This window comes from Nomascus leucogenys, unplaced genomic scaffold, assembly GCF_006542625.1.
Source record: "Nomascus leucogenys isolate Asia unplaced genomic scaffold, Asia_NLE_v1 000657F_136776_qpd_obj, whole genome shotgun sequence".
Lineage (NCBI taxonomy): Eukaryota > Metazoa > Chordata > Mammalia > Primates > Hylobatidae > Nomascus > Nomascus leucogenys.
In genome coordinates this window covers 89,639-117,607 of record NW_022097114.1, presented here as the reverse complement: position 1 = coordinate 117,607, position 27,969 = coordinate 89,639, and the positions used below count along the sequence as shown (strand labels likewise).

Genomic DNA, 27,969 nt, shown 5'->3' with positions numbered 1-27,969 from the left:
TAATCCCATTATGTACCAGGATCCAGGGTGCATAGCCCTGGAGGGAGGGACAGAGCAGTGTGGACTTCCCAGTGTCCAAAGCACTGCTGAGTTCTTATGCTATGCCGACTCTTTGACACGGACAGTGAGTACAGAGGTGGACCTGGAGGGCAGGTCTGGGCTGAGCGTTGAGGAGGGTATTACCCTACGAAGACACCTTACCTTTGCCCAAATCGGAGGGTTGTCCTCAGCCGATTGGCTCTATGCTTCTCAGGTTCCTCTTTCAGCTGCAGCCAGGGTTCCTTCCAGAGCATTGTACCTTCTGGAGCCCAGGGCGCTGCCTTCTTTCCTAAACTGCTGTGGAAACTGTCCTGATGTCTGAGACACTGTCCATTGTGCCGCAGCCTTCTTTTTTCTCTAGCCAGAGAGCGTGCTCAATCGCTTTTTAGAGACATCTTCCACCTGGCCTGCTTGTGAACAGCTTCGTAGCTCTGCAGGGGCTGACAAGGGCTGTGCCTTCCTGGAAACGTCACTCTCAATGGCGCCTTTTTCACGAATGTGAAAGTCGAGGCATCAGGAAGGTTAATTATTGGGTTGCAGAAAATCTGCTAAGAGCAAATGAGAAAACCCCATTTCCAAGGCATGAGTCTTGTGAACCATTTTCATCAACCCATTTAAGTGGACAAGCTCCAAAATGCAACCTGAAGCTGCTGACTAGGCATTTTACACTTGAAATCAATAGTCTCATCTCAAGTCAGGCCTGACTTGCCAGTGTCTCAGAGCCACAAATGGGACCTGATCCCTCAGAACAGATAGTGTTCCAGCTTTGTGGAAGCGATTTTTAAGTTGTGGAGCACTTGGGGTCGTTTGAAACCCACTATCTTCTGAAGGGACTTTACTTCTAGAATCATGTGCATTTTGATTTTATCTGTCCTCAAATGAACCTTTGCTCATTTAATAGTAAAACACATTCTTGGGTGGAATGTCATTGCATGCTAATGAGACATGCAATATATGCACAAATATATACAGCTACTGCATGTGTGTACCCACAAGGCCACTCAAAACATGCTTACTATAAACACTCTTTCCACCTTCTTATGAATAATCATGTAAAACTCCCAAGGAGTGTTTCTCCAGCAACAATTAATGCTGTCTCACTCTTATGAGCAGGCTGCCCTGGAATCTCTTTCTCAGACTGTACCGTCTATTCTGCAGTTAATGTTGAACGTATTCTTTTTCTTTTTGTGTGCAATAAATTTTGCTGTACTTCTTTTGCTGTGTGTCTCTTGTTTAAATTCTTTTAAACTAAGAAGAACCAGGTATTACATCAGCCATCAACATTTTTGGTGCCATGGCCCAGAGAGAGGTTTGTCCCTCTTCCATTAATTTCAGTTTCCTTTACTTACAGTGAATACTATGGCAGTTCCAGACTACCTGGTTAACTATCGCTGCTTGTTCCAGCGCTGTTTCACTAAAGTTCTGGGGGGAAACGTGTTTAAGTCACCTGTATTCTCTAGAGGGAGAATACATGTCGCTCTCCTTTTGGCTGCTGCGTCTGTACTAGCCATAAATACACTAACCGCATGGTTTGTCTCAACATTTCATATTCGGGCTACTTTGCTGCTTAGTTTCACATCTTTCTGGCCACAGTTCAGACTCAGCTTATCGTTTGCTGTCCTTCAGCAATACTCGATCGCCACCTAGTGGCTATTGTACTTATTTTCTGGTCAGGTTTTCTGTTTAGAATTTTGTTTTGTTTAGTTTTGAGTGGAATATTAAGAGAACCCTGTCCCTTCAGGCTTTATGCATTTCCCAGCTCCTTGAAATTGTTCTTCAAAGGTTTTCTTTGCTGAACAAAAGACGCCACAGTGAGGTAGGTGCCCGGCCGTGGGGTTTGAATCTGAGCATTGCAGGTGTTGTAATTGGGCATCATAAATGGCAAACCAGTAAATTAGGGAGAGGCTTGTCAGCCAGACATCTGCCCCCAGCCAGAAGCGGGGGTCATCTTGGTAGGGCTGGAGATGTTCACCGCTGGTGAGAGCTAGGACGGTGTATGGCAAATGCCTATTGACCTCCTAGAGCTTCAGTTAATGGGATCTCGAGGGGATGCGCTGGACACCGTTGGTGGTTCCACTTGTCCCATTGTGATGCCATGGCCTCCTGGACTTTAGTACATGTTTCTGACGTTGCAAGATTCTCTCGGCACCGTGGGAGCCGCTTCCTCTACTGTCACTGAAACATCCCCAGGATGTATATTTAAAAATTGAAACAGCTTTTTGGCTAGATGAACCAAAAAAAAAAAAAAAAAGAAAAAACTTATCTTCTTTTGTAACACTATTTAGCCTGCAAACAGATTAGCTGAGAAAACATGGCTGGAGAATGAGACTGTGAACTTTAACTCCATCCTACGGCTAGAACTTTTCTGTGGAAATCACGGAAAATGGTCTGAAGTATCCTATGTGCAAGCCTTTCTGGCCTGACAACAAAAACCCAGCTCTATGCAGCACCTGTGGGCTACAGCCTGGTAAGCCAGAAAGCCCCTCAGAAGCATTGGAAGATCATCTCTTATTAGGGGGAAGGGACCCCAGACCCCACAGCCCAACACCAGCTCCAGACAGGGGCCTTCAGGGGCCCACACCTCCTTTAGAATCCCCAGCGTCCCCACACTATCAGAGTCTTCTGTAGAATCTAAGCTTGTTTCACCTCCTCCTTATGCTCCTCTCTATCAGCCTTTGCCAGGTACAATAGAGACCAGCCCAGCTGTAGTTACTCGCAGTGGAGCTTCACACCGTGCAGGGCCAGAGGAATTGCTCCCCTTACAGAAAGTCTCAAATGGAGAGAGCACCATCAGAGTGCTTGTTCTCTTCTCAATGATCTAATCCAATGTAAGCAACAGCTCTGATGGCTCTCAGAGAACTTAAGTGCATTTAGTGAAGCCTTCCAGGCTCTAACTGTGACCACCATTCAACTTCTCCATCCATAGATGGACCCAATGACTGCTGACCACGTAGCTGCACAAAACTTTTGCTTATTGCCAAAAAATAGAAAAGACTTAAAACTTTTGCTGCTTTCACCATTTTAATGCAGAATTCCTTTGCAGCACAAATGTCACCATAAGGTGGAGCCTCGGGAATCCAGTAGAAACTATCTCAGAAAACCTCAATGGGTCCCCAACAAGCAGCAGAGGCCTCAATATAGTTCAACAACGTCGGGACTCCATGGCCACTGCAGTCCGACAAAACCAAAGAGCCTGGGATCTTCTCCCAGCCGGGCAAAGAGGAGCATGTTTATATCTAGAAGAAGAATGCTGTTTTTGAGATCATTCAGTCTGGTTTAGTCCAAGAAAAGATTAATAATATCATCACCCAGGCAGACAAAGCTGAATCCCTAGGAAATTCCATGGGAACATGAAAGCAACGTCCATTGCCTGCCTGGCTCTCTTTAATAGTACCAATCATTATCATACTTTCAGCTTTTGCTTTTCTTCCAATTTTGTTTTGAAATGTTAACTGATTTCCTGCTCTCTTGCTTGCGGCAACTCCATGTTTGCGTGATGGTTTTGCGAGGGCTTTCAACCTTTGGCTGCCAATATCTTGCCCTCTGGTCCCATGAACAACATGGTTTACACCCTGTTAGATCACACAGGGGAAACTTTAACGCGCAGCTAGGCAGAAATAACACCCACTCAGCAGGAAACAGCTCCAGAAAAAAATGGCCTAACCCTCAACCTCAAATATGATTATGGCCCTAAAATCTCTTCGGGTGAAATTGAGACAGAATAGATAGTCCAGAAAATGACCATGATCTCGGGATACAGAAACCGTGCTGACTGTACAGCCAACACAATGAGCCTTAGCATTCGCATTGCAATTGGGCTTATTCAAGCAAAGCAATCCTTATTAAGGACTTTCTGTTCTAGAAAGCATGTGCATTTTGATTTTACCTGTCCTCAAACTTAAGTTTTGCTTATTTTAATAGCAAAAAATACACCCCCCAGCCAGGGCACGGTGGCTCACACCTGTACCCTCAGCACTTTGGCAGGCTGAGGAGGATGGATCACTTCAAACCAGAAGCTCGAGACTAGACCGGCCAACATAGTGAAACCTCGTCTCAACTAAAAATACAAAAATTAGCAGGGTATGGTGGTGCATGCCTGTAATCCCAGCTACTCAGGAGGCCGAGGCATGGAGCATGGTTTGAACTCAGGGACGGAGGTGCAGTGAGCAGAGGATCACACCACTGCACTCCAGCCTGGGCAACACGGCGAGACTCTGTCTCAAAACAAACAAACAGAAATACACTCCTGGGTGGAGATCTAAGATGCTAACAAGACATGCAACACATGAACAAGCATGTACAGCTACTGCGCATGTGTACCCAGAAGACCACTCAGGACATGCTTACTAGCAGGCTCCTCTTCCCTCTCCTTATTAAATAAGAATGTAAAACTCCCATAAGGGGGTTTCTTCAGCGACAATCCACACTGTCTCACTCTTATGAGCAGCCCGCCCTGGAGTATATCTCTCACCGTGTACTGTATTCTGCACTTAACTTTCAAATATTTTTTTTTCCATTAAATTATGCTGCATTTTTTTTCTTTGTGTTTCTTGTTTAAATTCTTAAAAAACTAAGAAGACAAGAACAGAGATATCACATCAGCTGTCAACACGGCAATAAGTCACCTCCTTCCTGTGGGCATAGCCCATGCAGAAAGGGAGAGTCGCATCACCTAGGTGCTGGATCCAAAGATATGTCACAATTTATCCCATGCACAAAGTTAAGGTCATTGAGGAGAGTCGTATTAAATAGTTTCTCGGCCCAGGAATATGTCACAATGGCTCCTGTGAGCAGAGATCAGGCAGCATAATCACATAACTGGTGTTGCTGGACACAGCGATAAAGCCACGCTTTCATCTGTGAGCATGACACCGGCAGGGAAGTAGAGCCACAGCATTTAGGTGCTTGCTGCAGAGGTACTTAACAATCTCTCTTATGGGCAAAGCTCAGGTAAGAGAGAAGAGTCAAATCTCCAAGGTGATTCACGTAGAAATTTGTCACAAGAAACTTTTTAGGCAGGGCCCATGCTGGATCTTGTTATATTCTAGATATTAGTTCCAGGGATAAGTCAGAATACCCAAAATACACAGGGCTCAGTCAAAAAGGAGAGTCACATCACCCAGTGCTTCGTCTAGACATATGTCACATCTCTTTTATGGGGACAGCTCAGGTAAAAAAGGAAGGTCACATCAAATAGTTGATAGGGCCCAGAGATATGTCACATCGCCTCCTGCTTAAAGTGTCCAGGCCAAAGACGCACATCACCTTGGTGCTAGGCCCATGTTCATATATAAACATTCACCGAGTTGAAATGGTGGCTCATTTCTAAACTCAGCTCATAGGCAAGGGAAGACTCTCCTATCCTAACCTAGTTAATTGTACTGATGTTGACTCTGACACCTGGGCTTAATGCTACAAGTACGATCATGGGTCCCTACCATTAGGAAGGTCTCAAAGTTGATTACAACTCTCATTCATACTGTATAGGGCCATTGGGTAGTACACAGAGTGTGCTAACTGGGCCGAGCACACAGGTGAGATGTGACACTCATATGCACACCCAGCCAACAGTAACTATTGTCATCCTCTCACAGGAACACAGGTCAGTCTGCAGAGGAATGGAGGCTCTCATGCACAAATCCAGTCTGGTTGTTGAGATGATTATTCTTGGGCTTTGACCCAACATACAGGAGGTGTTGAATGTCATGCTACAACTGAGACAGCTGTGGCATTGTTAATCTAATTCCTGGACCATTCTGGCAGCTTTCATTGTGAAATTTGCCAGTGCCTAGCACTGAGTGGCTTGACGGTCTTGCATGGACCCAGCCCACAGATGGGATATTAACATATTTGCTGGATCCAGCGCATTGAGGGTGTAACTCTATTCTCCTTCACTGGCACTGCCCACAGTGAGCATTTTGACATATTCGCTGGACCTTGCACCCAGGTGATGTGAGTCTCCTCTTCTGCCTTGGGTGCTGCCCACAGGAAGCGTTGTGATATATAGCTTGGCCTCTCACCCAGGTTCTGTGACTCTCCGGCTTGTGCGCTGCCCATATTGGACACTGTGGTATGTTGCTGGGTCCACTACTCAGGCGATGTAACTCCCCTTCCTGGGCCTGTCTTACAGGGGCATTGTGAGATATCTCTGTGCTCATCAGCCGGTAATGTGATTCTCTCTCCTGCCTGGTCCCTTTACACAGAAGGGATTGTGACATGTTGCTGGGCTTAGCACCAAGTTGATGTTGATGTGAATCTTCTCTTGGATCGAGCTCACAGAAGGCATTGTAAAATACCTCTGGGTCCATCACCTATTTGAAGTGACTCTCCTCTCTTACCTGAGCATTGCCCATAAGAGAGATTGTGACACATCTCTGGGTCTAGCACAGGGATGATGTGACTCTTCTCCCTGCCTGGGTCATGCCCACAGAAGGAAGTGGGACTTATAACTGGGGCACAGCACACGGGTGATGTGATTCTTCTGCCTGGTCCTTACCTACAGGAGTCATCGTCAAATACCTCTGGGCCCATCATCTAGACTATGTGACTCTCTACTTCTTCCTAGGGACTGCTCACATAAGGATTGTGACATATTACTTTGGCCCCAGTACCTACATCATGTGACTTTTCTCTCATGTCTGGGCTCCATCTTGGAGACGAATGTGACACATAGCTAGGTCTAGCTCCTAGGTTATGTAACTTCTCCTTTTTCAAAGTCCTACCAACCAGGGGCATTGAACCATCTCTCTGGGCGCTTCACTTAGGTATGTTACCCCTGTTGCCTGGAGCCTCCCCTCAGGGGATATTGTGACATATTTCTGGACCCAGTACCTAATGTGATATTACTCTCCTTTCTTTCCTGGGCCTGTATACATTGTGTATTACAATATATGGCTGGGTTCAATGACTAGTGAGCAACTCTTATGCATAGGCCCTACTCACAGGGACATTATGACATTTATTTACCTCTGACTCTCCTCTTTTTCCTTAGCCCTGCCAAAAAGAGAGGTGGTGACATATAACTGGAACCTAGCAACCAGCTAATGTGAGCCCTTCTTTTGCCTGCACCCAGCATATTTTGGGTATTTTGATGTATCCTTTATCTCAACACCTGCAGGATGAAAGTCTTCTGCCTGAGCCCAGCCCATCTGTCAAAATTGTCATTCTCCCACACGAACATGGACCATAATTGATGTTCTGAAACTCACACTCAGAGGCAGTCAAAAGTTGGAAAATTTGCTCTTATATGTGGATATTGTCCGCAAGTGAGTCTGTGACTCCCTGACCAAGATCCAAAACACTTGTGAGGCTGTGACTACATTAAGATAACTCAGTTTTCAAAAGGGATTAAGGCTTTCATGGAAAAAACCCATTCCTCCATTGAGATTGTGACTTATGCATTTAGATGCAACATACCGGAAGTGTTTGACTCTCATACCTAGAACCGCACTTATGTGGGATTGTTAATCTCATCCATGGACCTTCCCTGCAGGTGAGATTCTGAAGTACACCTCTAGCCAGCACCTTAGTGATTTGACTTTTTGCCTGGTGTAGCCCACAGATGAAGATTGTGATATATCCCTGAATCTGTCATCTAATTAATAGTTAATATCCTTCTATTCTCCTGTCTTGTCACTGCCCATAATGGATATCATGACCTAACACTGGTCCTGGCAATTTGTTATGGTGACTCTCTCCTGTGCTTTGCCCGCACGAGCCATTCTGACATATTGCTGGGTCCAACACCCAGGTGATGTAACTCTTGTCTAGGCTTTGCCTACAGGGGGCATTGTGACATATCTGTGCACTAATCACCCAGGTGATGGGACTCTCTTGTCCTGCCTGGTGGCTGTTCACAGCTGGGATTCTTACAAATCGCTGGGGACAGACTCTAAGTTATGTGACTTTTACTGAGCGCTACCCACAGGAGGCATTGCAAAATATCTATGGGCTTCTCACCTAAATGATGTGACTCTTTGCCTGGGCTCATTTCTCAGGTGTATTGTGACATGTGGCTGACTTCAGCATCGAAGGTGATGTGAGTTTCTTCTACTGCTGGGGCTCTGACCAAAGAGAGATTACAATGTATCCCGGACCCAGCACCTGGGGGACTTGACTCTCCCCTCTTGGCTGGGCCCTGCATATATTGTGTATTGTGACATATCACTGGGTCCAACACCTAGGTAATGTGAACTCACCTGCATGGGCCATTTCCACATGGGCATTATGACATATCTTTTTGTTCACCGCTTAGGTGATGCGACTTTCCTCTTTGCCTTGGGCCCTGCATAATTTAGCTATGTGATGTATCACTGGGCCAATCGCTAGACAATAGGAGCTTCTGCCAAGGCCATGACTACTGGGGGCCTGTGACATAGCTCCGCATTTATCAACTAGAAATGTGATCCCCCATTTCTGCCTGAGCTCTGCTCACAAGAAAAATGTAGCATATTTCTGGCCCAGCAAACAGTGATGTGTTTCCTCCTGCCAGCGCTTAGTTTCACAGGGAAAATTGTGACATCGCTGGGCCCAGAACTCAGGTGAGGTGACTCTGTCGCATGTGTCGTGTTTTCAAGAGGGAGCAAGACATATCCCTGGCAGAACACCTAGGGATGTGACTCTCTTGCTTGTCCCTGTCTCAGGGGAGACTGTGACATATCCCTGACACAAACCCAGGTGATGAGACCCTCCTGCTTGCTGACTACCCAAGTGTGAGATTGTCACATGACATTCATACCTTAAACCAACCAATAGGAGAGATACTTTGTCTCATAGCCAGGCATAACAAAACGTGCAAAATTATGAGTCTTCTTTTACTATGAAGGTCAGAGGAAATAAGCACTCTTGCATACCATGTAAAGCACTCAGTTGGTACAGTGTCATCACAGGGCAGAACACAGGTGAGATTGTGTTCTCTGTATGCCACCCACCAATCATCAGAATTGTCATTCTTACACAGGAACAGAGTTGATTAGGGAGGTCTAAATCTCATACCTGAATGCAGTCCACAGTTGGAATTGTAACTATCATATGTGAACATCCAGTCACAGTTGGGATAGTGACTTTTTCTGAACCCAGGTAACAGCCAAATAAGATCCTCTTGTCTGGATCCAGCCAGCTGGAGAGATGCTGACTCTCATACCTGGGCTTATGGCCACAGGGTAATATCATAGGTTCATGTCAGCATGAAGACCTCAGAGTGGATGATGTTTAATGCACACTGTACAAGGCCCACAGGAGGTACATAGTGTCCTAACAGGGCCCAGCAAACAGGTGAAATTGTACCTCATGCACACTCTGGTAACAATAAGAGCTATCATCCTCAAAAATGAGCACAACCGGCCGGACGCGGTGGCTCACACCTGTAATCACAGCACTTTGGGAGGCCGAGGCAGGCAGATCACGAGGTCAGGAGATCAAGACATCCTGGCCCAACATGGCAAACCCCGTCTCTCTACATTTATTTATTATTATTATTTTGAGACAGAGTCTTGCTCTGTCACCCAGACTGGAGTGCAGTGGAACCATCTAGGCTTACTGCAACCTCTGCCTCCCAGTTTCAAACATTTTTTTTGTCTCAGCTTCCTGAGTAGCTGGACTACAGGCTCATGCCACCATGCCCAGCTAATTTTTATATTTTTGGCAGAGACGGGGTTTCACCATATTGATTAGACTGGTGTCAAACTCCTGATCTCCGAGTGATCCAACCCACTTCGACCTCCCAAAGTTCTGGATTACTGGCATGGGACACTGCCCCTGGCCATCCATCTCTACTAAATGCAAAAATTAGCTGGGCATGGTGGCATGTACCTGTAATCCCAGCTACTCAGGAAACTGAGGCAGGAAAGTCGCTTGAACCCAGGAGGCAGAGGTTGCAGAGAGCCGAGATTGTCCCACTGCACTCCAGCCTGGTGATAGAGTGAGACTCTGTCTCAAGGGAGGAAAAAAAAAGAAAAGCAAAGAAGAAGAAAGAAAGAAAGAAAGAAAGAGAAGAAAGAAAGAAAAGAAAGAAACAGAGAAAGAAAGATAGAAAGAAGAAGAAAGAAAGAGAAAGAAAAAGAAAGAGAGAAAGAAGAAAAGAAAAGAAAGAAAAAGAAAGAAAGAAAGAAGAAAGAAGAAAGAAAGAAAGAAAGAAAGAAAGAAGAAAGAAAGAAAGAAGAAAGAAAGAAAGAAAGAAAGAAAGAAAGAAAGAAAGAAAGAAGAAAATTGACTCTCATATATTGATCTTGTCCCACAGGTAGTGGGTGACCTCAAACCAAAATTCATTACATCTGCGAGACTGTAACTCTCCTAATGGACACAGTCAGCAGAGAAGATTCATTTATGAATCCAGTTCACTGTTGAGATTGGGACCTGGTGTACTTAGGCCCAACATACAAATTCTCATACATGGAATCTGGACATGTGTGGAGTTGTTCATCTCATCCTGTCACTTTCTACAGGTGGGATTGTGACATACATCTCTGCCCAGCTCCCGAGTATTTTAGCTCTGTTTCCTGTGTCCAGCTCACAGATGGGATTCTGGTAATCACTGAAGCCAGCACCCAGGTGATGTGACTCTGCTGCCTGGGTCCCTAACTTAAGGAGTGGATTGCAACATACCCATGCCTGAGCATTCAGGTAATGTGACTCTGTTGCCTGGTTCCTGTTCTCAGGAGATGACAATATCCCTGGCCCAGCGTCCAACTGATTTTACTCTCCTGCTCTCTTCTATATGCAGGTGTAATTGTGACATGTATCTTGGAGCACAACTCACAGGTGCAATGATGACTTCATATGTCAAACCAGCCAATAGGAGAGATCCTGCTTCTCCTACCTACACTTAGGGAAATGAAAAAAAACCCTTGGTCTCCTCGTTCAGATCATCCACTCTCTCACATATTACATAAAGCCCTCAGGTGGGACAGAGTCTCATCACAGGGCCCAGCACACAGGTGAAATTTGTTTCTCGTATGCACCCCTGCACCCCCTGACCATTTTGATTTTCACCCTCACATATAACAAACCCACTGGTGAGGTCCTGACTTTCACACATGAATGCAGTTTATGGTTGGAATTGCGACTCTCATATGTAAACATCTGGCCACAGTTGGAATGGGTACTTTCGTTATAAACCCAGCATGGAGAAAGGTGTGATTCTCTTATCTGGACCCCGCCAACTGTAAAGATGTTGACTCATATATAGGCTTAGGGCCACAGGTATGATGATGGGTCCATACCAGCATGAAAAATCTCAGAAAGAATTGAGACTGTCCATGCATACCATATAACACCCTCAGGTGCAACAACAGAAAGTCCTAATATGGCTCAGCACACAGTAATAAATGACATTGGGAATGCACACCCAGCCCAACATTTCAGTCCTCTAGACTACAATTTAATACTCATCAACTTATGTCTAACACTCAAATCATTATCACTCATTACACCATTATATATATTGAGTTACTCTTATTTCTAACAATTTATCTATACTCACCCTCTCTGTAGACATATTCAGTTATCTTTCTATATATTTATTTATAAAAACTAACATTCTTTGATATTAAATATTGATTAAAATTAAGCTCCTGCTACAAGCACTTGGAGCTAATGCCATGGGATTTATTTTTAATAATACATTCTTTTCAATCAAATCATTATTATTAAAAGACATAATATACATACAAATTGTAATGGTGTTACTTATTTTGTTACTATAGATCTCATAAAATTGCTTGTCTGTGAATGGCATGCATTATATGGATGAGTGTTGCTTTCTGCTACAAGTGTCAGAAAAGTGTAAGATGGATTGAAACAGGAATTTTGTTCTCATGAACCCATCTGGAGGTATCACCTGTTAACTCACATAAATGGCTCAATAAGGTCAGGGATGGCTTCTCTGTCATTTCCATCCTGGGCAATGGAAAGATGGCTCAACCCAGCCATCACATCCAGGTCCAAGACTGAGGAGGAGCCAAGAAGAGCATCAGTGATATTCACACAGGATCATTTTATCAGAAAAGCTTCCGCTTCCCCTTGAGCCTCTCTGCAGTTTCCATTATGTGTTTCTTAGCAGAGAATAATGCCCCAGGAACATCCCTGCCAGAGAGAAATGTCAGCTAGAGGAGTGGCTGCTTAGATTTTTCACATTCTCATTCCTGGTGCTATGTACCTTCAGAGCACCTGATAAAACAACTTCCTGCCTCATCAACTGCCTAAGATACAACTTTATTAAAACATATTTTTATTATAAATATTTCCATTATTATCATAAAATGTGAATTGTCAGAATCTCTGTTGCAGGCAGAATTCTGGATGACCACGGTATTAGTCTGTTGTCACACTGCTATAAAGAAATATCCGAGACCGGATAATTTATAAAGAAAAGAGGTTTAATTGACTCACTGTTCTGAATGGCTGGGGAGGCTCAGGAAACTTACAATCATGGCAGGAGGGGAAGCAAATGCATCCTTCTTCACAAGGCGGCAGGAGAGAGAAGTGCGAAGAGTGAGAGGGAAGAGTCCCTTATAAAACCATTAGATCTTGTGAGAACCCACTCACTATCCCAAGAACAGCATGGGGGAAACTGGGAAACTGTCCCCATGATTCAGTTACCTCCCCCTGGTCACGCCCTTGACATGGGGAGTATGGGGACTACAGGGATTACAATTCAAGATGAGATTTTGGGTGGTGACAGCAAAACCATATCAACCACCACCTATGATCCATCCCATAATGCATACTCCAGATATCTGCCCCTCTTTTGAGTGTTGGAGGAACCCTTGAACTTAGTTTTTCATACCTTGATTAGGTTACAAATCTGTGAACCTGTAAATACAATGGAAGGTAACACCACCCTTGGGTGTGGCACAACCCATAGACTTGATAAGCTTTCACTGTGGGGGAAGGGGGGGAGGGGGGAGAACCTCAGTGGTGCTCCTTGCCCTGCCTCCCACCTCAGGATGATGCAGAGATCCTTTGAGCTGACACCTGGGCATGTCATCCCCTTACCCCCAGGACAGCACTCAGCCCTGACCAGCTACTTTGTAGGGTGGGATGGGGACAGCTCATTCTCATTAGGTTAAAAATCTCCTGAAGCAATGAGTGCAATGGAAGCTAGCCAGGTGGCTCTAATGCAATCATCACAGCAAATTATAAGACTCTAAACTTGGTTGAGACCACAGAGCAAGACTAGCTGCAGGAATATTCCCACTGCGGGTGTGTAGACCTCGGAAGCCCAGGACCCCACAGGGTGAATGAGCAGCCTGACCTCTGACCCACAGACCTGTGAGCAGGTAAGTCTAGGGCTGGATTGAAAGCGGCTAAGCGTGAGGATGCGTCTTCTGCACAGATCTCAACTCACAGGCTCTCTGAATCCTGTTCACAAACCCACCGCCCTCGCTCCCTGACGCCAGAGCCGCCTGCAGCTGGTCAGGCTCAGCCCAAGGACAGGGGAGAGGCCGCGGCCCGCACCACAGCAGACATCAAGCAGAACACCCGCAAAGCCACCACCTGGGAGGCCCCCAGGAAGCCCCTGGCCACCAAAGCTGCCGGCAAGAGGGCGCCGCCTACAGGAGGGATCAGGAAGCCCCACGGCTACAGGCCTGGCACCCTGGCGCTCTGCAAAATCAGAAAGTACCAGAAGTCCACTCAGCTGCTCCTGCGCAAGCTGCACATCCAGCACCTGGTGCGCAAGATCACCCAGGCCATCAGCCCGGACCTGCGCTTCCAGAGCGCAGCCACTAGCGCCCTGCAGGAGCCCAGCGAGGCCTACCTGGTGCGCCTCTTTGAAGACACCAACCTGTGTGCCATCCATGCCAGGCACGTGACATTTACGCCCAGCGACATGCAGCTGGCCCGCCACCTCCGCGGAGCGGGTACTTAAGAGCTTACTCTCCTGGGATACCTTGCACTCTAGAGGGCTTCGCTTCTGTTTTGTTTTTTGTTTTTGTTTTTTTTTCTCTCTTCTTTCAGTTACTGGTAGTTCTGATGTTAGAAGTTTTATTCCGTTCTGGTTTGTTTTCCCCCATGGGGTCCAAAAGTAGCTAAGAATATGATTGGGAGTGGAAACATAAGCAGAAATCACAGGTAGTGACTGTGTTTCTATTTGCTTTTATTCGTAAACTTTTATTCTGCATTGAGGGTCTAATGCATTAGTGTTGAGTGGAAATGTCTCAGTGAGCAAGTTTCAGCACTTCAACTCTACATCAATTGTCAATACATTTGCTCTTTTGTTTGGAGAATGCCTCATTTAGACTATTTACAAGCAAATACATTTCTTCTTGATGGAAACTCGATGATATTTGTCGCACTTGATCAAACAGTAGATGAGACCCACACTTTGAAATTTTCTATATGCAGCCACATGGTTTCAATGTTCCCTGTCTCCTGGGCTCTTCCTGCTAGTTTGCTATGAAAATACATCCAACTCTACTTTCTAAAAAGTGAACAGACTCTCCATCCACAAGTCACTTCACATTACAGGAAGCAGAACAGCCAGTGTGGGTCTGTTTGTGGGTAGGAAAGAGAGAGACACTTATTAGAAGTTTCTAATGCAGTCCGTCACTGGTAGGTCAGTATTCTAGAACATGGTGATGGCCATGGCCATGACTGGAATAACCAGGGTCTTATTCAGGGAGGTGGTAGAAGCAGCCCTCGGTGTGTGTGAGATGGGGAATCAGACGCCCCACTGCAGCCCAAGCATTGGAAGGAGGCTGTTCACAGATGAAAACCCAAGGGCCACTTCAACATCTAGTACAAAATAATTGTCTTCTTCTGGGCCCCAGTCTAGATAGAAAGGCCTGTTCTTAAAGGACAAAGGACTGAATCCACTGTTTCTATGACAGGACTGCCTGTGCCCTGCACCTTCTGTGTTTTAGTCTAGGCTGAATTGACCTACGATTTTAACGTCTTTCTCCAACTGTTTCATTGATCTCATCTAGATGAAGGCAGCGGCTTCTTTCATAATTGCTTTGACTAAATATTTGTGCTTCTGAGGGCATATAGACACATTTTTCTGTTTCTTTCTACCTGAAAGAAAAAAGTTGTGTGGGTCCAAAGCATCCTGGGGACAGAAAGCTACTTTCAGAGAGAAAACCTCTTCCAAGAGACATGTGTTTTCATACTGAAGCCTGGAGTCGCAGTGTCTTAGCTTTTATGCTTGCTGCTTGATTTCAATAGGTGAAGCCTCCAGAAACTATTTCCTTATGGTAGTCTATCCAGAAGGCTGTGTCCTGAGCAGGAGACTGGAATTGATTTGAATGAATGAAAATTGAATTTTCATTTTGTCATCCACTGAACTATTTTCTGACTTTTGCAAGAATGAAATTAAAATTACACACCAAATTGTTGTCTAAAATGACTTTATTCACATTGCTACCAAGATTGTTTTATGTCAGGGAGGGCCCTTTGATAATATTAACATGGTAAAGTATTCTAGAAGTTGCATGGAAAACTTCAGAGAGAAAACAGACCCTAGAAACACTGTCTAGTCTCTGCACTCATTTCCATGCCTTCAGCTCTGAAGAATCGGTTTTACTGTAAACTATTTTTATAGCTAAGGTAATATACTGATCTCTCTCTTGTCCTTCTGAGAAAGAAAAATACATCTGACATGTAATTTTATAGTACATAAGATTCTCACATATTTTAATTTTCTATTATGGTGTTAAAATGCAAAAAATAAAGAGAAAATTCCTATGATTATAAGATTTAAGCATTAAATATTTTCATTAAAATAAAACACTTTTTCTAATTATACTGACATATAATTCATCAAATTCATTCTTACTCTGAATGTAAGAAAAATGGGAACAAATGTATAGTAAAAAATCAAATGAACTTCCTGTGTTCATGGTGGCATAGATGGAGCTTAGTCATCATCACTCTGCCCTAACAACAAGTATAAAATTTAAAAAGTGCAAAATTGGCCAGGCATGGTGGTTCATGCCAGTAATCCCAGCAAGTGGGATCACCTGAGGTCAGGAGTTCAATACCAGCCTGGCCAACACGGAGAAACCCCGTCTCTACTAAAAAAATAAATAAATAAATAAATAAATAAATACAAAAATTAGCCGGGCATGGTGGCGCATGCCTATAATCCCAGCTACTCGGGAGGCTGAGGTAGGAGAATCGCTTGAACCTAGGAGGTGGAGGTTGCGGTGAGCCAAGATCACACCATTGCACACCAGCCTGGGCAACAAGAGTGAAACTCTGTCTCAAAAAAAAAGTGAAAATCAACATCTCTTTTGACATTTCTCTGAGTAGTGAGGTCATAGGGCAAACTGCGGAGAAAATAAAAAGATCTGTGCTTTCCTCACTTCAAAGTATGCTATAAAATGATAGTAACCCAAGCAGAGTAACACTGGCTTAAAAACAGACACTTAGACCACTGGAGCAGAGTAGAGGCCACATGTACAGCCAACTGAGTTTACACAAAGGTGACAACAACAACAATGAAGAAATGACTGTCTTTTCAATCAATGGTGACAGGAAAACTAGATATCCACATGCAAAATAATCAAATTACACCCTTTTCTCTTAGCATATACACAAATACACTAAAATCTCTTTCAAACTTTAGAGCAGGACCCTCAACTATGACCCTATTACAAGAAACATAGGGAAAAACATCCCCAACGCTGGTTAGGCCAGTGATCTTTTAGATATAACCCAAAAACACAGACAACAAAAGCAAAAGTAGACAAAAGGAATTACATCTAACAAGTTTCTGCACAACAAAGGAAACAATCATCAGAGTGAAGAGACAACCAGCAGAATGGAACAAAATATTTGCACACCATATATCTGACAGGAATAAATTTCCAAAATACCTAAGAAACTCAAACAACTCAATAGAAAGGAAACAAAAATCCAAAATAAAAATAACTAAAAGACCTAAAGAGACATTTATGAAAAAGAGACAGAAAGGTATGACCAGTGGGTGTATGGAAAAATGCTCCACATCACTAACCATCACAGAAATGCAAATTACAACCAAAATAAAATATTGCGTCACACCCATTAGAATAACTGTTATGAAAACGTCAAGAGATAACAATTGTAGATGAAGTTGTGAAGAAAAGGGAAACCACTTGCCCTGTTGGTGAGAATGCAAATTAGTACAACCACTACAGAAACTAGTATGGCAGTTCCTCCAAAAACTAAAAATAGAGCTACAATATGTTCCACCAATGCCATACTGCTAAATATATATCCAGAGGAAATAAAATTAGTATACTGAAGAGCTATCTGTATGCTCATGTCTATTGCAGCACTATTTACAATAACTAAGATATAAAATCAACATAAGTGTCCAAAAAAAGATGATTGGATAAAGAAGATGTGATATGTATACACAACAAAATACATCTCCAGGTTCATCTTTGTGTTCTTATATTTTAAGGCTACTTAAGGAATAGCCTAAAAAAAATAAGGACACAAAGATGAACCTGGAGATCACTATGCCATGTTATGCTATGTGAAATATGCAAGGCATAGAAAGACAAATACTACTTGACCTCAATCTTATGTAGAATCTAAAAAATTGATCTTATAGAAGTAGACAGTAGCATGGTAGTTACCATGGGTTGGGGTGGCAGGGGTGGGGTATTTGAGGAGACAGTCGAAATATACAAAATTTCAGTCACACGGGAGGAATAAATTCAAGAGATCTATTTTACAGCATGGTGACTCCACCTAACAATATATCGTGCTCTTGAAAAATGCTAAGAGTGAATGTGAAGTGTTCTTACAAAACTACAATAACTATGTAAAAATTAGCTAGATTTTGACATTGTAAAATGTATATAATACATCATGTTGTACATAACAAGTATATACAATATGAAATGTCAGTAGACAAGATTTACCAATAAATAAATACAGAGATCCATGGTTGGAAGGGGTTGGTGTTGAAAGAAGGAATAGAGAAGCTAGAGACAAAAGATTTTTAGAGAAGTGAAACTATTTCATAGGACACTATGGTTGTGGATGCCTGTCATGATGCATCTGTCCAAACCCATAGAATGTACAACAAAAACATAGTGAACCCTAATGTAAGCTACAGATGTTGAGTAATAATAATAGGTCAATGTAGGTTCAATGATTGTAACTCACATACAATCTGGGATAGGGAGTTGATACCAGAGGGAGGCTATGCATATGTGGGGGAAGGATATAGGGGAACTCTCTAATTTTTGCACAATTTTGCATAAAACTAAAACTTTTCTATAAAATGAGCACAAAATTCTTAGCTAGAGCCATCAGGCAAGAGGAAGAAATAAAAGGTATTAACATTGGAAAAAAGCAAGTCAGACTATCTCTGTTGCCTGGTGATCTGAAGGTATACATAGTAAACCTTAAACACTCCTACAAAAGACAGCCAGACCTTATAGGTAAATTCAGTAAAATCTCAGGTTACAAAAGTCATGCACACAAATTAATAGCTTGCTATACACCAACAACAACCAAGATGAGAATTAAATCAAAAACTCAATCCCTCTTACAGTAGCTACATATGTATATGGGAATATACTTAAAAAAGAAGGTAAAAGATCCCAACGAGGAGAACTACAAGGCACTGCTGAAAGAAGTAATAGACGGTACAAACGAACAGAAATACTTTCCATGCCCGTGGATTAGAAAAACCAGTATTGTTAAAACAAAAAACCATGCAGCCCAAAGCAAACTACAGATTCGATGCAATTTCTTCCCAAATAACAACATCATTTTATGCAGAGTTAGAAAAAAAATTCTAAAGTTCATATGGAACCAAAAACAGCTAGGATAGCCAAGCCATCCTAAGGAAAAGGAATAAATACGGAGGCATCACATTACCAGACTTCAAAGTATCCCAAAAGGCTATGCCAAACAATGTGGTATTGGCATAAAAGTAGATCCATAGACCAATGAAACAAAATAGAGAAAACAAAAATAAAGCCAACTGATTTTGACAAAGCATACAGAAACATCAACTGGGGAAATAACACCCTATTGAATAAATGGTGATGGGAACATTGAATAGCCACACACAGAAGAAGGAAACTGGATCCCTATCTTTCATCACACACAAAAATTTACTTAAGGTGAATTCAAGACTTAAATCTAGGTCCTCAAACAATAAAAACTCTAGAAGAAAACACGGGAAAACTCTTCTAGACATTGGCCTAGGCAAACAACTTATAACAAAGACCCCAAAAGCAAATTCAAAAAAAGCAAAAATAAATCAGTGGGAGCTAATGAAAAGAAAAAGCTTCTCCAAAGCAAAATAAATCATCAGAGTAAACAAACAACCAACAGAATGGGAGAAACTACTTGCAAATTATGCCTCTGGCAAAGGACTGATAGATCCAGAATCTACAAGAAATTGAAACAAATCATCAAAGAAAACACAAATAATCCCATTAAAAAGTGAGCAAACAACATGCATAGACGTTTCTCAAAAGAAGACACACAAATAACTAATAAACAGGGAAAAATGCTCCACATCTCTAATTATCAGGGAAATACAATTTAAAGCCACAATGAAAAACAGCTGAGTTTCTCACCCACCTTTCCCCAACAGGAATGGTCATTATTCAATAGTCAAAGAACAGCAGGTGTTGGCGTAAATGTGGTGAAAAGGAAATGTTTAGGCATTGCTGGTGAAATGTAAATTAGTACAACCTCTGCAGAAAACAGTGTAGAGATTTCACAAGGAACTCAAAGCAGATCTACCATTCCATCCAGAAATCCCACTACTGGGTACACACCTGAAAAAAAGAAGTCATTATATCAAAGAAACCTGCACACATATTTTTATCACAGCACAATTCACAATTGCAAAGATATAAAATCAACCTAAGTGCCCATCAACTGATGAGTGGGCCCCAAGATGGCCAATCGGAAGCAGCTGTGGTCTGTGGCACTCACAGAGAGGAAGAGGGGCGAGTGAATGCAGCACCTTCAACTGAAATATCCACGTACTCACATTGAGACTGTAGGAAAACAACCTGACCCATGGAGAATGAAGAAAAGTAGGGTGGGCCGGGCGCGGTGACCCACGCCTGTAATCCCAGCACTTTGGGAGGCCGAGGCGGGCGGATCACGAGGTCAGGAGATTGAGACCATGGTGAAACCCCGTCTCTACTAAAAATACAAAAAATTAGCTGGGTGTGGTGGCGGGCGCCTGTAGTCCCAGCTACTCGGAAGGCTGAGGCAGGAGAATGGCGTGAACCCGGGAGGCGGAGCTTGCAGTGAGCCGAGATTGCGCCACCGCACTCCAGCCTGGGCAACAGAGGGAGAATCCGTCTCAAAAAAAAAAAGAAAAAAACAGAAACCAGCCAATGCCCATCAATCGGGTCGATAAAGAAAATGTTTATATATATGTATATACACCACTGAATACAACTCAGCCAAAAATAGGAAAGAAAAAAAAAGAAAAGCAGGGTGGAGAAACGGTCCACCCTGGAGCAACACAGAGCCAAGGGAACCCGCACCCCCTGGTGGAGGGAAGCAGTGAGTGATTGCACGCCCCCGGGAAACCACACTTCTCCCGTGGATCTTTGCAATCTGTGGATCAGGAGGTCCCCTTATAGGCCCGTGTCTCCAGCGCCTTGGGTCTCATGCACACAGCTGTGTGGAGTCTCCGCAGAGCAGCTGCTCGAACATGTACAGAGACCCAGGAGCTTTACATATTCTGGCCTCGGGATCCCTGGCAAAGGCATCTGCAGCTCAGGCAAGGCAGAAGGTCTGTGCATACCCCTAGGAAGGGGACTAAATCCTGGGGGCTGAGCAGCATCAATCTGCAGGCCCCATTTACATGGCAACTCACAAGATAGGACCCACTGGCTTGGAATTCCAGCCAGCCACAAGAAACAAGGTGGAGCCTGCCTGAGACAGGACAGAGACCCCAGGAAAGGGCCAAGCTGCTATCTATGCTGTTTGGTCAACTCAGCTGTTTCAGTCTGCAGGCTTTGCAGAGTCCAAATGGTCGGGATGAGGTAGGGTACCCCCAGCACAGCACAGCTGCTTTCCCAGAATGTGGCCAGACTGCTTCTTTAAGCAGGACCCCAATCCACTGCTCCTTGTGGGGTGGGTCCTCCCAGCCAGGGCCTCCAGCCACACCTGCCTCTGTTCTAGAGCTGACAGAGTTCTAATTTCTCCCTGAGTCTAAGTGTCCATGGGGTAGGGCATGCTGCCACCATGACTGTTCAGGCATCTCAGCTGGTCCAGCCTGTGGGCCTTGGAGAGCCCTAATGGATCAAGGGCTGAAGGGATCCCCAATACAGCACAGCTGCTCCACCAAAAAGCAGTTAGATTGCTTAAGTATGTCCCTGATCCCATTCCTCCCGACTGCATGAGATTTTCCCAAGCAGTGTAACCAGCCACCTCCTACAGATACATTCAAGCCAGTAACAAGTTTAGTACCCTCCTGGGACAAAGTTTCCAGAGGAAGAAGCAAGATGCCGTCTGTGCTGTTTTGCAGTTTTCAAAGGTGATAATTCCAAGTATGGGAAAAATCCAGGTGACTACAATCTGCAGCAGACACCCAGCAAACTGCAGCAGCCCTACAGAAGAGTGGCTAGAGTGTTAAAAAAAAAAAAAAAAAAAATCAAACAGCAAACAATAACCACAACAAAACCAAAACCCCCATCTAAAGGTCAGCAACCTCAAAGCTTGAAGCTAGATAAACCCACAAAGATAAGAAAGAATTTGACAATGCTTTTTATTTTCTCTTACATTTCTTTCAGATGAAATTAAGCTTCAGAGAATAACATCTCCTATCACATTCATATCACATTTTTGCATATCTAACTTGATTTTTTCTCCTGAACTTTACTAAGTGATATTGATATTCATCAGTTTCAATTTTGAAGAAAAAAAAAAGAAATTCATGTTGCCTCTTTTAATTCTTAAAAAAAAAAAAAAAGGATTAGCACAAAAAAAAACCTGAAAACTCAAAAACCCAGAGTGCCCCTTTTCCTCCAAATGACCACAACACCTCTCCACCAAGGGCTCAGAAGTGGGCTGAGACTGAGATGACTAAAATGACAGGATGTGGATAAAAATAAACTTCGCTGACCTAAAAGACCATGTTGTAACCCAATGGAAAGAAGCTAAGGATCATGATAAAACAATGCAGACTTAGACTCCCACACAATAATAATGAGAGACTTTAACACCCCACTGACAATATTAGATCATCAAGACAGAAAATTAACAGATATTCAGGACCTGAACTCAGCTCTGGATCAAATGGACCTAACAGGTATCTACAAAACTCTCCACCCAAAAACAATAGAATATACATTCTTCTCATCAACACACAGCAGTTACTCTAAAACTGATCACATAACTGGAAGTAAAACACTTTTCACCAAATGCAAAAGAACTGAAATTATAACAGTCTCTTGGACCACAGCACAATCAAATTAGAACTCAAAATTAAGAAATTCACTCAAAACCATACAACTACATGGAAACTGAACAACCCACACTGAAATGACTTTTGGGTAAATAATGCAATTAAGGCAGAAATCAAGAAGTTCTTTGAAACTAATGAGAATGAAGATAAAATGTACCAGAATCTCTGGGATGCAGCTAAAGCAGTGTTAAGAGGGAAATTGGTTGCACTAAACACCCACATCAAAAAATTAGAAAAGACTTGTTAAAAACCTAACATCACAATTAAAGATCTAGAGGACAGGAGCAAACAAATGCCAAAGCTAATAGAAGATAGTAAATAACCAAGATCACAGCTGAACTGAAGGAGATAGAGACACAAAAAAACCCTTCAAAAAATCAATGAATTCAGTAGCGGGTGTTTTGAAAAAATTAATAAAATAGTTACACTTCTAGCTAGGCTAATAAAGAAGAAAAAGAGAAGACTAAAATAAACACAATCAGGCTGGGTGCGGTGGCTCACGCCTGTAATCCCAGCACTTTGGGAGGCCGAGGCAGGTGGATCACAAGGTCAAGAGATCAAGACCATCCTGATCCAAAATGGTGAAACTGTGTCTCTACTAAAAATACAAAAATTAGCTGGGCATGGTGGCGTGCACCTGTAGTCCCAGCTACTCGGGAGGCTGAGGCAGGAGAATCGCTGGAACCCAGGAAGTGGAGGTTGCAGTGAACCGAGATAGCGCCACTGCACTCCAGCATGGTGATACAGACTCCATCTCAAAAAAAAAAAAAAAAACACACACACACAATCAGAAATACAGGGGATATCACCACTAACCCCACAGCAATACACACAACCATCAGAGACTACAAACAACACCTCCATGCACATAAATTACAAAATTAGAAGAAATAGATAAATTCCTGGACACGTATACCCTACCAAGACTGATCCAGGAAGAAATCAAATCCTCAAATAGACCAGTAATAAGTTCTAAAATTGAAGCAGTAATTAATAGCCTACCAATAACACTTTCTGATTTTGTTTTTATTTCCTCAGGTTGGAAACAGTTCAATGCTGACTCAAAAAAATCCATACAAGTATTTAAAATATATACAAGGACAACAGTTGCAGTGCTCCTGCTCAGACACAGCCTTCAGGGCAGAAGAACACAAGAGAAAAGTCTCTGCAGGCTTAATTTATTGATACCAGACATAATCATAAAAGCTAAGACACAGTAACTCCAGGCTTCAGTATAAAACCATACAAGTACCCCGGAAGAGGTTTCCCTCTCTGAAAGCATCTCCCTGCCCACAAAAAAATCAAGGCCCATGCACCCATCTTCTTCCAACTAGAAAGACACAGAAAAATGCCTCTATATGCTCTAGGAAGCCCAAATAATTAGTCAAAGTGATTATGAAACAAGCCACTGTCTTCATCTAGGGAAGGCCAATGTCAGAGTTTGAGAAAGACATTAAAGTCATGCGTAAACCCAGGGTAGACTGAGATGCAGAAGCTCCAGAAAACACAGTCCTGTCACTGGAAGATGGATGCAGTACTTCCTTCACAAACAGAACTTTCCCTCTGGCCTTGGGCCTAAAAAGAACATTTTTTTGGTAGTTGCTGTTGGGGAAGAGGCCCTTAGGCTCTAACCGGCGAACAGCCTCCCTTAAATGCTTGGGCTGCAGCGGGGGCATTTCTCCCCCATCTCACACATGTCCAGGGCCTCTTCCACCACCTCTCCAACCAAGACCTTGGCTATTCCAGCCATGGCGATGGCCACGTTCTCAGGCACCGATCTGCCAGTGATAGACTGCATCAGACCTGCAATGCGTGCTTTTGGGAAAGCTGACCAGCGACTTCGTAGCGGGCCAGCTGCTCTTCAGACATGGCAGACAGCAGGGTTGCCATCCTCTGAGCCTCATCTGCATCCACGGTGGGCTTCCTCTCCTTCTTTCCTTTGGTATCTGTTTTCTGTCTTTTGGCTGCAGGAGGAGCTGAGGCTGAGGCTTCATTGTCACCTTCTGTGAGGTCCATGACATCCTGACTCCTGAGCTCACCTTCCTCACCCCTGGGTTCTTCCAAGTTCCCATCTAGGTCCTCAGAGATTCCATTCTTGTTGCTGCCCTTCAGACCTCGGGGCATGGCGAACATCTCAGCAGACGCAACTGCTTGCCTGCCTGTCTCCATGGGTGAGATTCAGCTCTGCTCCATGACAGCAGCTGTAGAGGCAGAAGTTCCGGCTGGGATGGTTTGATTATGGATCTGCAATGAGAACCTTTCAAAGATTTTAGCTGCTGTGTTTCTGCTGAGCCATAGTTTAGCCAAAACTGGACACAGCTCCCTGCCTCCCACTCCCACACACAAACACACACACTGGTTTTTCTCGCTTCCACAATGTGAAGAAACTTGTGGATGGAGAGTATATTAGTTTTAGATCAATGCAGAATAAATTCTCACTCCTAGAGATGTGACTCAGGTGTGGGCTGTGGGGATCTCTGGATCTGCACAGCCACCGCTGGGGACTCTCCAGTGGGGAAAAATTTCTCTCTGGCTGGAGATCTCTGTGATCTTAGGGAGGTTTATTTCCTTATAAAGAGCTCAGATGATTGGATCAGGCCTAGCACCTAATGTCCATTGGTTCAGGGTATCCCTAATCTAATCAGAGATTTGTGGGCTCATCAATTCACAATTCCGCCCACACTCAAGGGAGGGGCAGATGCAGGGTGTGTCTCTGAGGGACAGGAAATGTGTGGGGCATTTAAGAATTCTGACACATGGGTGCACCTGGAGAGCATCATGCTAAGTGAAATAAGCCAGGCAGAGGAATATAAATACTATATGATCTCAATGGTATGTGCAATCTCACAAAGTTAATCTACTAGAAGTCAAAAAGAAGAATGGTGGTTGTCAGGGGGTGGGGTGGCTGTGGTTGAATGATTTGAGAAGACGTTTGTCAAAATACACAACATTTCAGTTACACAGGGGAAAAAAATCTCAAGAAGTATTGTACAACATGATGATTGTAGTTAACAATAGATCGTATTCTTGAAAAATGCTGAAAGCATGGATGTGCAGTGTTCTCACCAGTATAGTACATATGTGAGGTCATATGGCTGTCAGTTACCTAGACTTAGACATTAGGCCATGTGTACATAATTTAAAACATCACTTTGTACATAAGAAATAGGTACAATGAGATGTCTCTATTTAAATATGAATAAATAAATCAATAGTTGAGTGGTTGCAAGGGATGGAAGGTGAAGGAGCAGTGAAAAGACACCGTGGATTTGGACGGAAGTGAAATTATTCCACAAGACTCTTCCTTAGGATACAATACTGGTGGATACATGTAATTATGCCTTTACTTGAACCAACAGAATGTACAACAGCCAAGTGAATCCTAAGGAGAGCAATGGTCTTGGAGTCAGAATAATGACTAGGGCAGAAAGTTGATAGTGTAGGTGGGTAGAGGATATAGGGGACCTCTGTTTCTTCTGCCCAATTTTGCCATAAACCTAAAGTTTTTCTACGATATGATCTCTATTTTTAAAACAAGTAGTGTAAACTTATTTGGTGAGTATTGATTATCCTGAAATTTCCTGTTCGGTGCATGGTACATGCATTGCATGCATGGGCATTAATTCCCACTACAAGTATAAGAAAACCCTGTTAACAGTGTAATGAAATAGAGGCCTTTGGTTGGTTGGTTGGTTGGTTGGTTGGTTTTGCTTTGTTTTGCTTTTTCTTACGCAGTCGGAGTATGAAGGTAGCAGCCATGACCTCGGTTCAGCAGTTCAGTGAAGTCAGGACTGGCTTCACTGGGCCTCATGGTATTTCCAAAGTGGGCAATGGAAACAAGGCTCAGCCCTGGCATTAGGGTAAAAAGGAGCCGGCCGGGCGTGGTGGCTCACGCTTGTAATCCCAGCACTTTGGGAGGCTGAAGCGGGCGGATCACGAGGTCAGGAGATCCAGACCATGGTGAAACCCTGTCTCTACTAAAAAATACAAAAAATTAGCTGGGCATGGTGGCGGGCGCCTGTAGTCCCAGCTACTCTGAGAGGCTGAGGCAGGAGAATGGCGTGAACCCGGGAGGCGGAGCTTGTAGTGAGCCAAGATTGCGCCACTGCACTCCAGCCTGGGCGACAGAGTGAGACTCCGTCTCAAAAAAAAGAGCCAGGGGGTATCAGTGACAGGCACATGTGACCATTTTATCAAAAAGACTTCAGCTTTCTCCCCAAGGCAGATTTTCATGAGTGTCACCTTTGGGGAGAAAAATGTCCCTGGGAGCATCCCTGATAGAGGAGTGACCATTTCGGTTTTCCATCCTTCCCTGCCTGTTTCACTTCATCCTCAGAGAATCTGAGAGACACCTCATGGTGGCACCCAGTGGAGTTCTGCAGCAGTCATGAAAGTCATTGAACGTGTGACTTTATTGAAATGTTTTCATTGTAACTATTTCCATGATGATCATGAGATGTAAACTTTCAGAATCACTTTCGCACCCAGATTCCAGCTAACTCACACCTACCATCCCTCTCACGAGGCACAGTCCAGAGGTTCCTTCCTCCATTGGGTGTGTGCAGAACCCAAGGACTTGATTAGGTTTTCACCGCCCTGATGAGGTTGAGGGTCTAGTGAAGCAGTGAGAGCAATGGAAGGTAGCTGGGTGGGTCTAATGCAATCATCTGAGCTCCTTATAAGAGGCTGGACTTGGCTGAGACCACAGAGATCTCCAGCCAGAGCCAGACAGCCTGGAAGGGAGATTCCTGGCTGCTGCTGTGTAGGCCTTGGAAGCCCGGAAACCCACAGGGGAGACTGAGCAGTGGGGCCTCTGACCCGCAGACCTGGGAGCTGGTAAGTCCAGGGCTGGGTTGGAAAGGGCTAAGTGTGTGGGTGCATATTCTACATGGATCTCAACTCACAGGCTCTCTGAATCCTGTCCACAGCCCCACTGCCCTCTCTCTCTGACGCTAGGGCAGCCTGCAGCTGGCCAGGCTCAGCCCAAGGAGAGGGGAGAGCCTGTGGCTGAATCCTGTCCACAGCCCCACCATCATTGCTGTCAGGTACCAGCGCTGCCTCCTGTTCACCAGGCTCAGCCCAAGGACACAGGAAAGGCCGTGACCCCGCACTATGGCGCGCACCAAGCCCACCTCCCGCAAAGCCACCGTCTGCCCCCCAAGGAAGACCCTGGCCACCAAAGCCGCCGGCAAGAGGGCGCCGCTCACCGGAGCGATCAAGAAGCCTCAGCGCTACAGGCCTGGCACCCTGGCGCTGCTCAAAATCATAAAGTACCAGCAGAAGTCCACGCAGCTGCTCCTGCGCAAGCTGCCCTTCCAGTTCCTGGTGCGCAAGATCGTCCAGGACATCAGCCCGGACCTGCGCTTCCAGATCGCTGCCATTGGTGCTCTCAGGGTACCAGCGGGGCCTACCTGGTGCGCCTCTTTGAAGACGCCAACCCATGTGCCATCCATGCCAGGCGTGTCACAGTCACGCCCAGAGACACGCAGCTGGCCCACCGCCTCCGCGGAGAGCCTATACTCCTGGCAAACACTGCACTTTAG

General features: G+C 44.2%; 1 protein-coding gene across 1 annotated transcript; it reads left to right on the top strand.

The window, feature by feature from the left end:
* Window positions 1-10: 10 nt before the first annotated feature.
* Window positions 11-27,969, top strand: LOC105737520. The gene is given in 6 exon segments (XM_030808917.1): window positions 11-355; window positions 13,373-13,898; window positions 24,173-24,341; window positions 26,162-26,238; window positions 27,528-27,827; window positions 27,830-27,969. Coding segments are annotated over 6 exon segments (1,557 nt in total).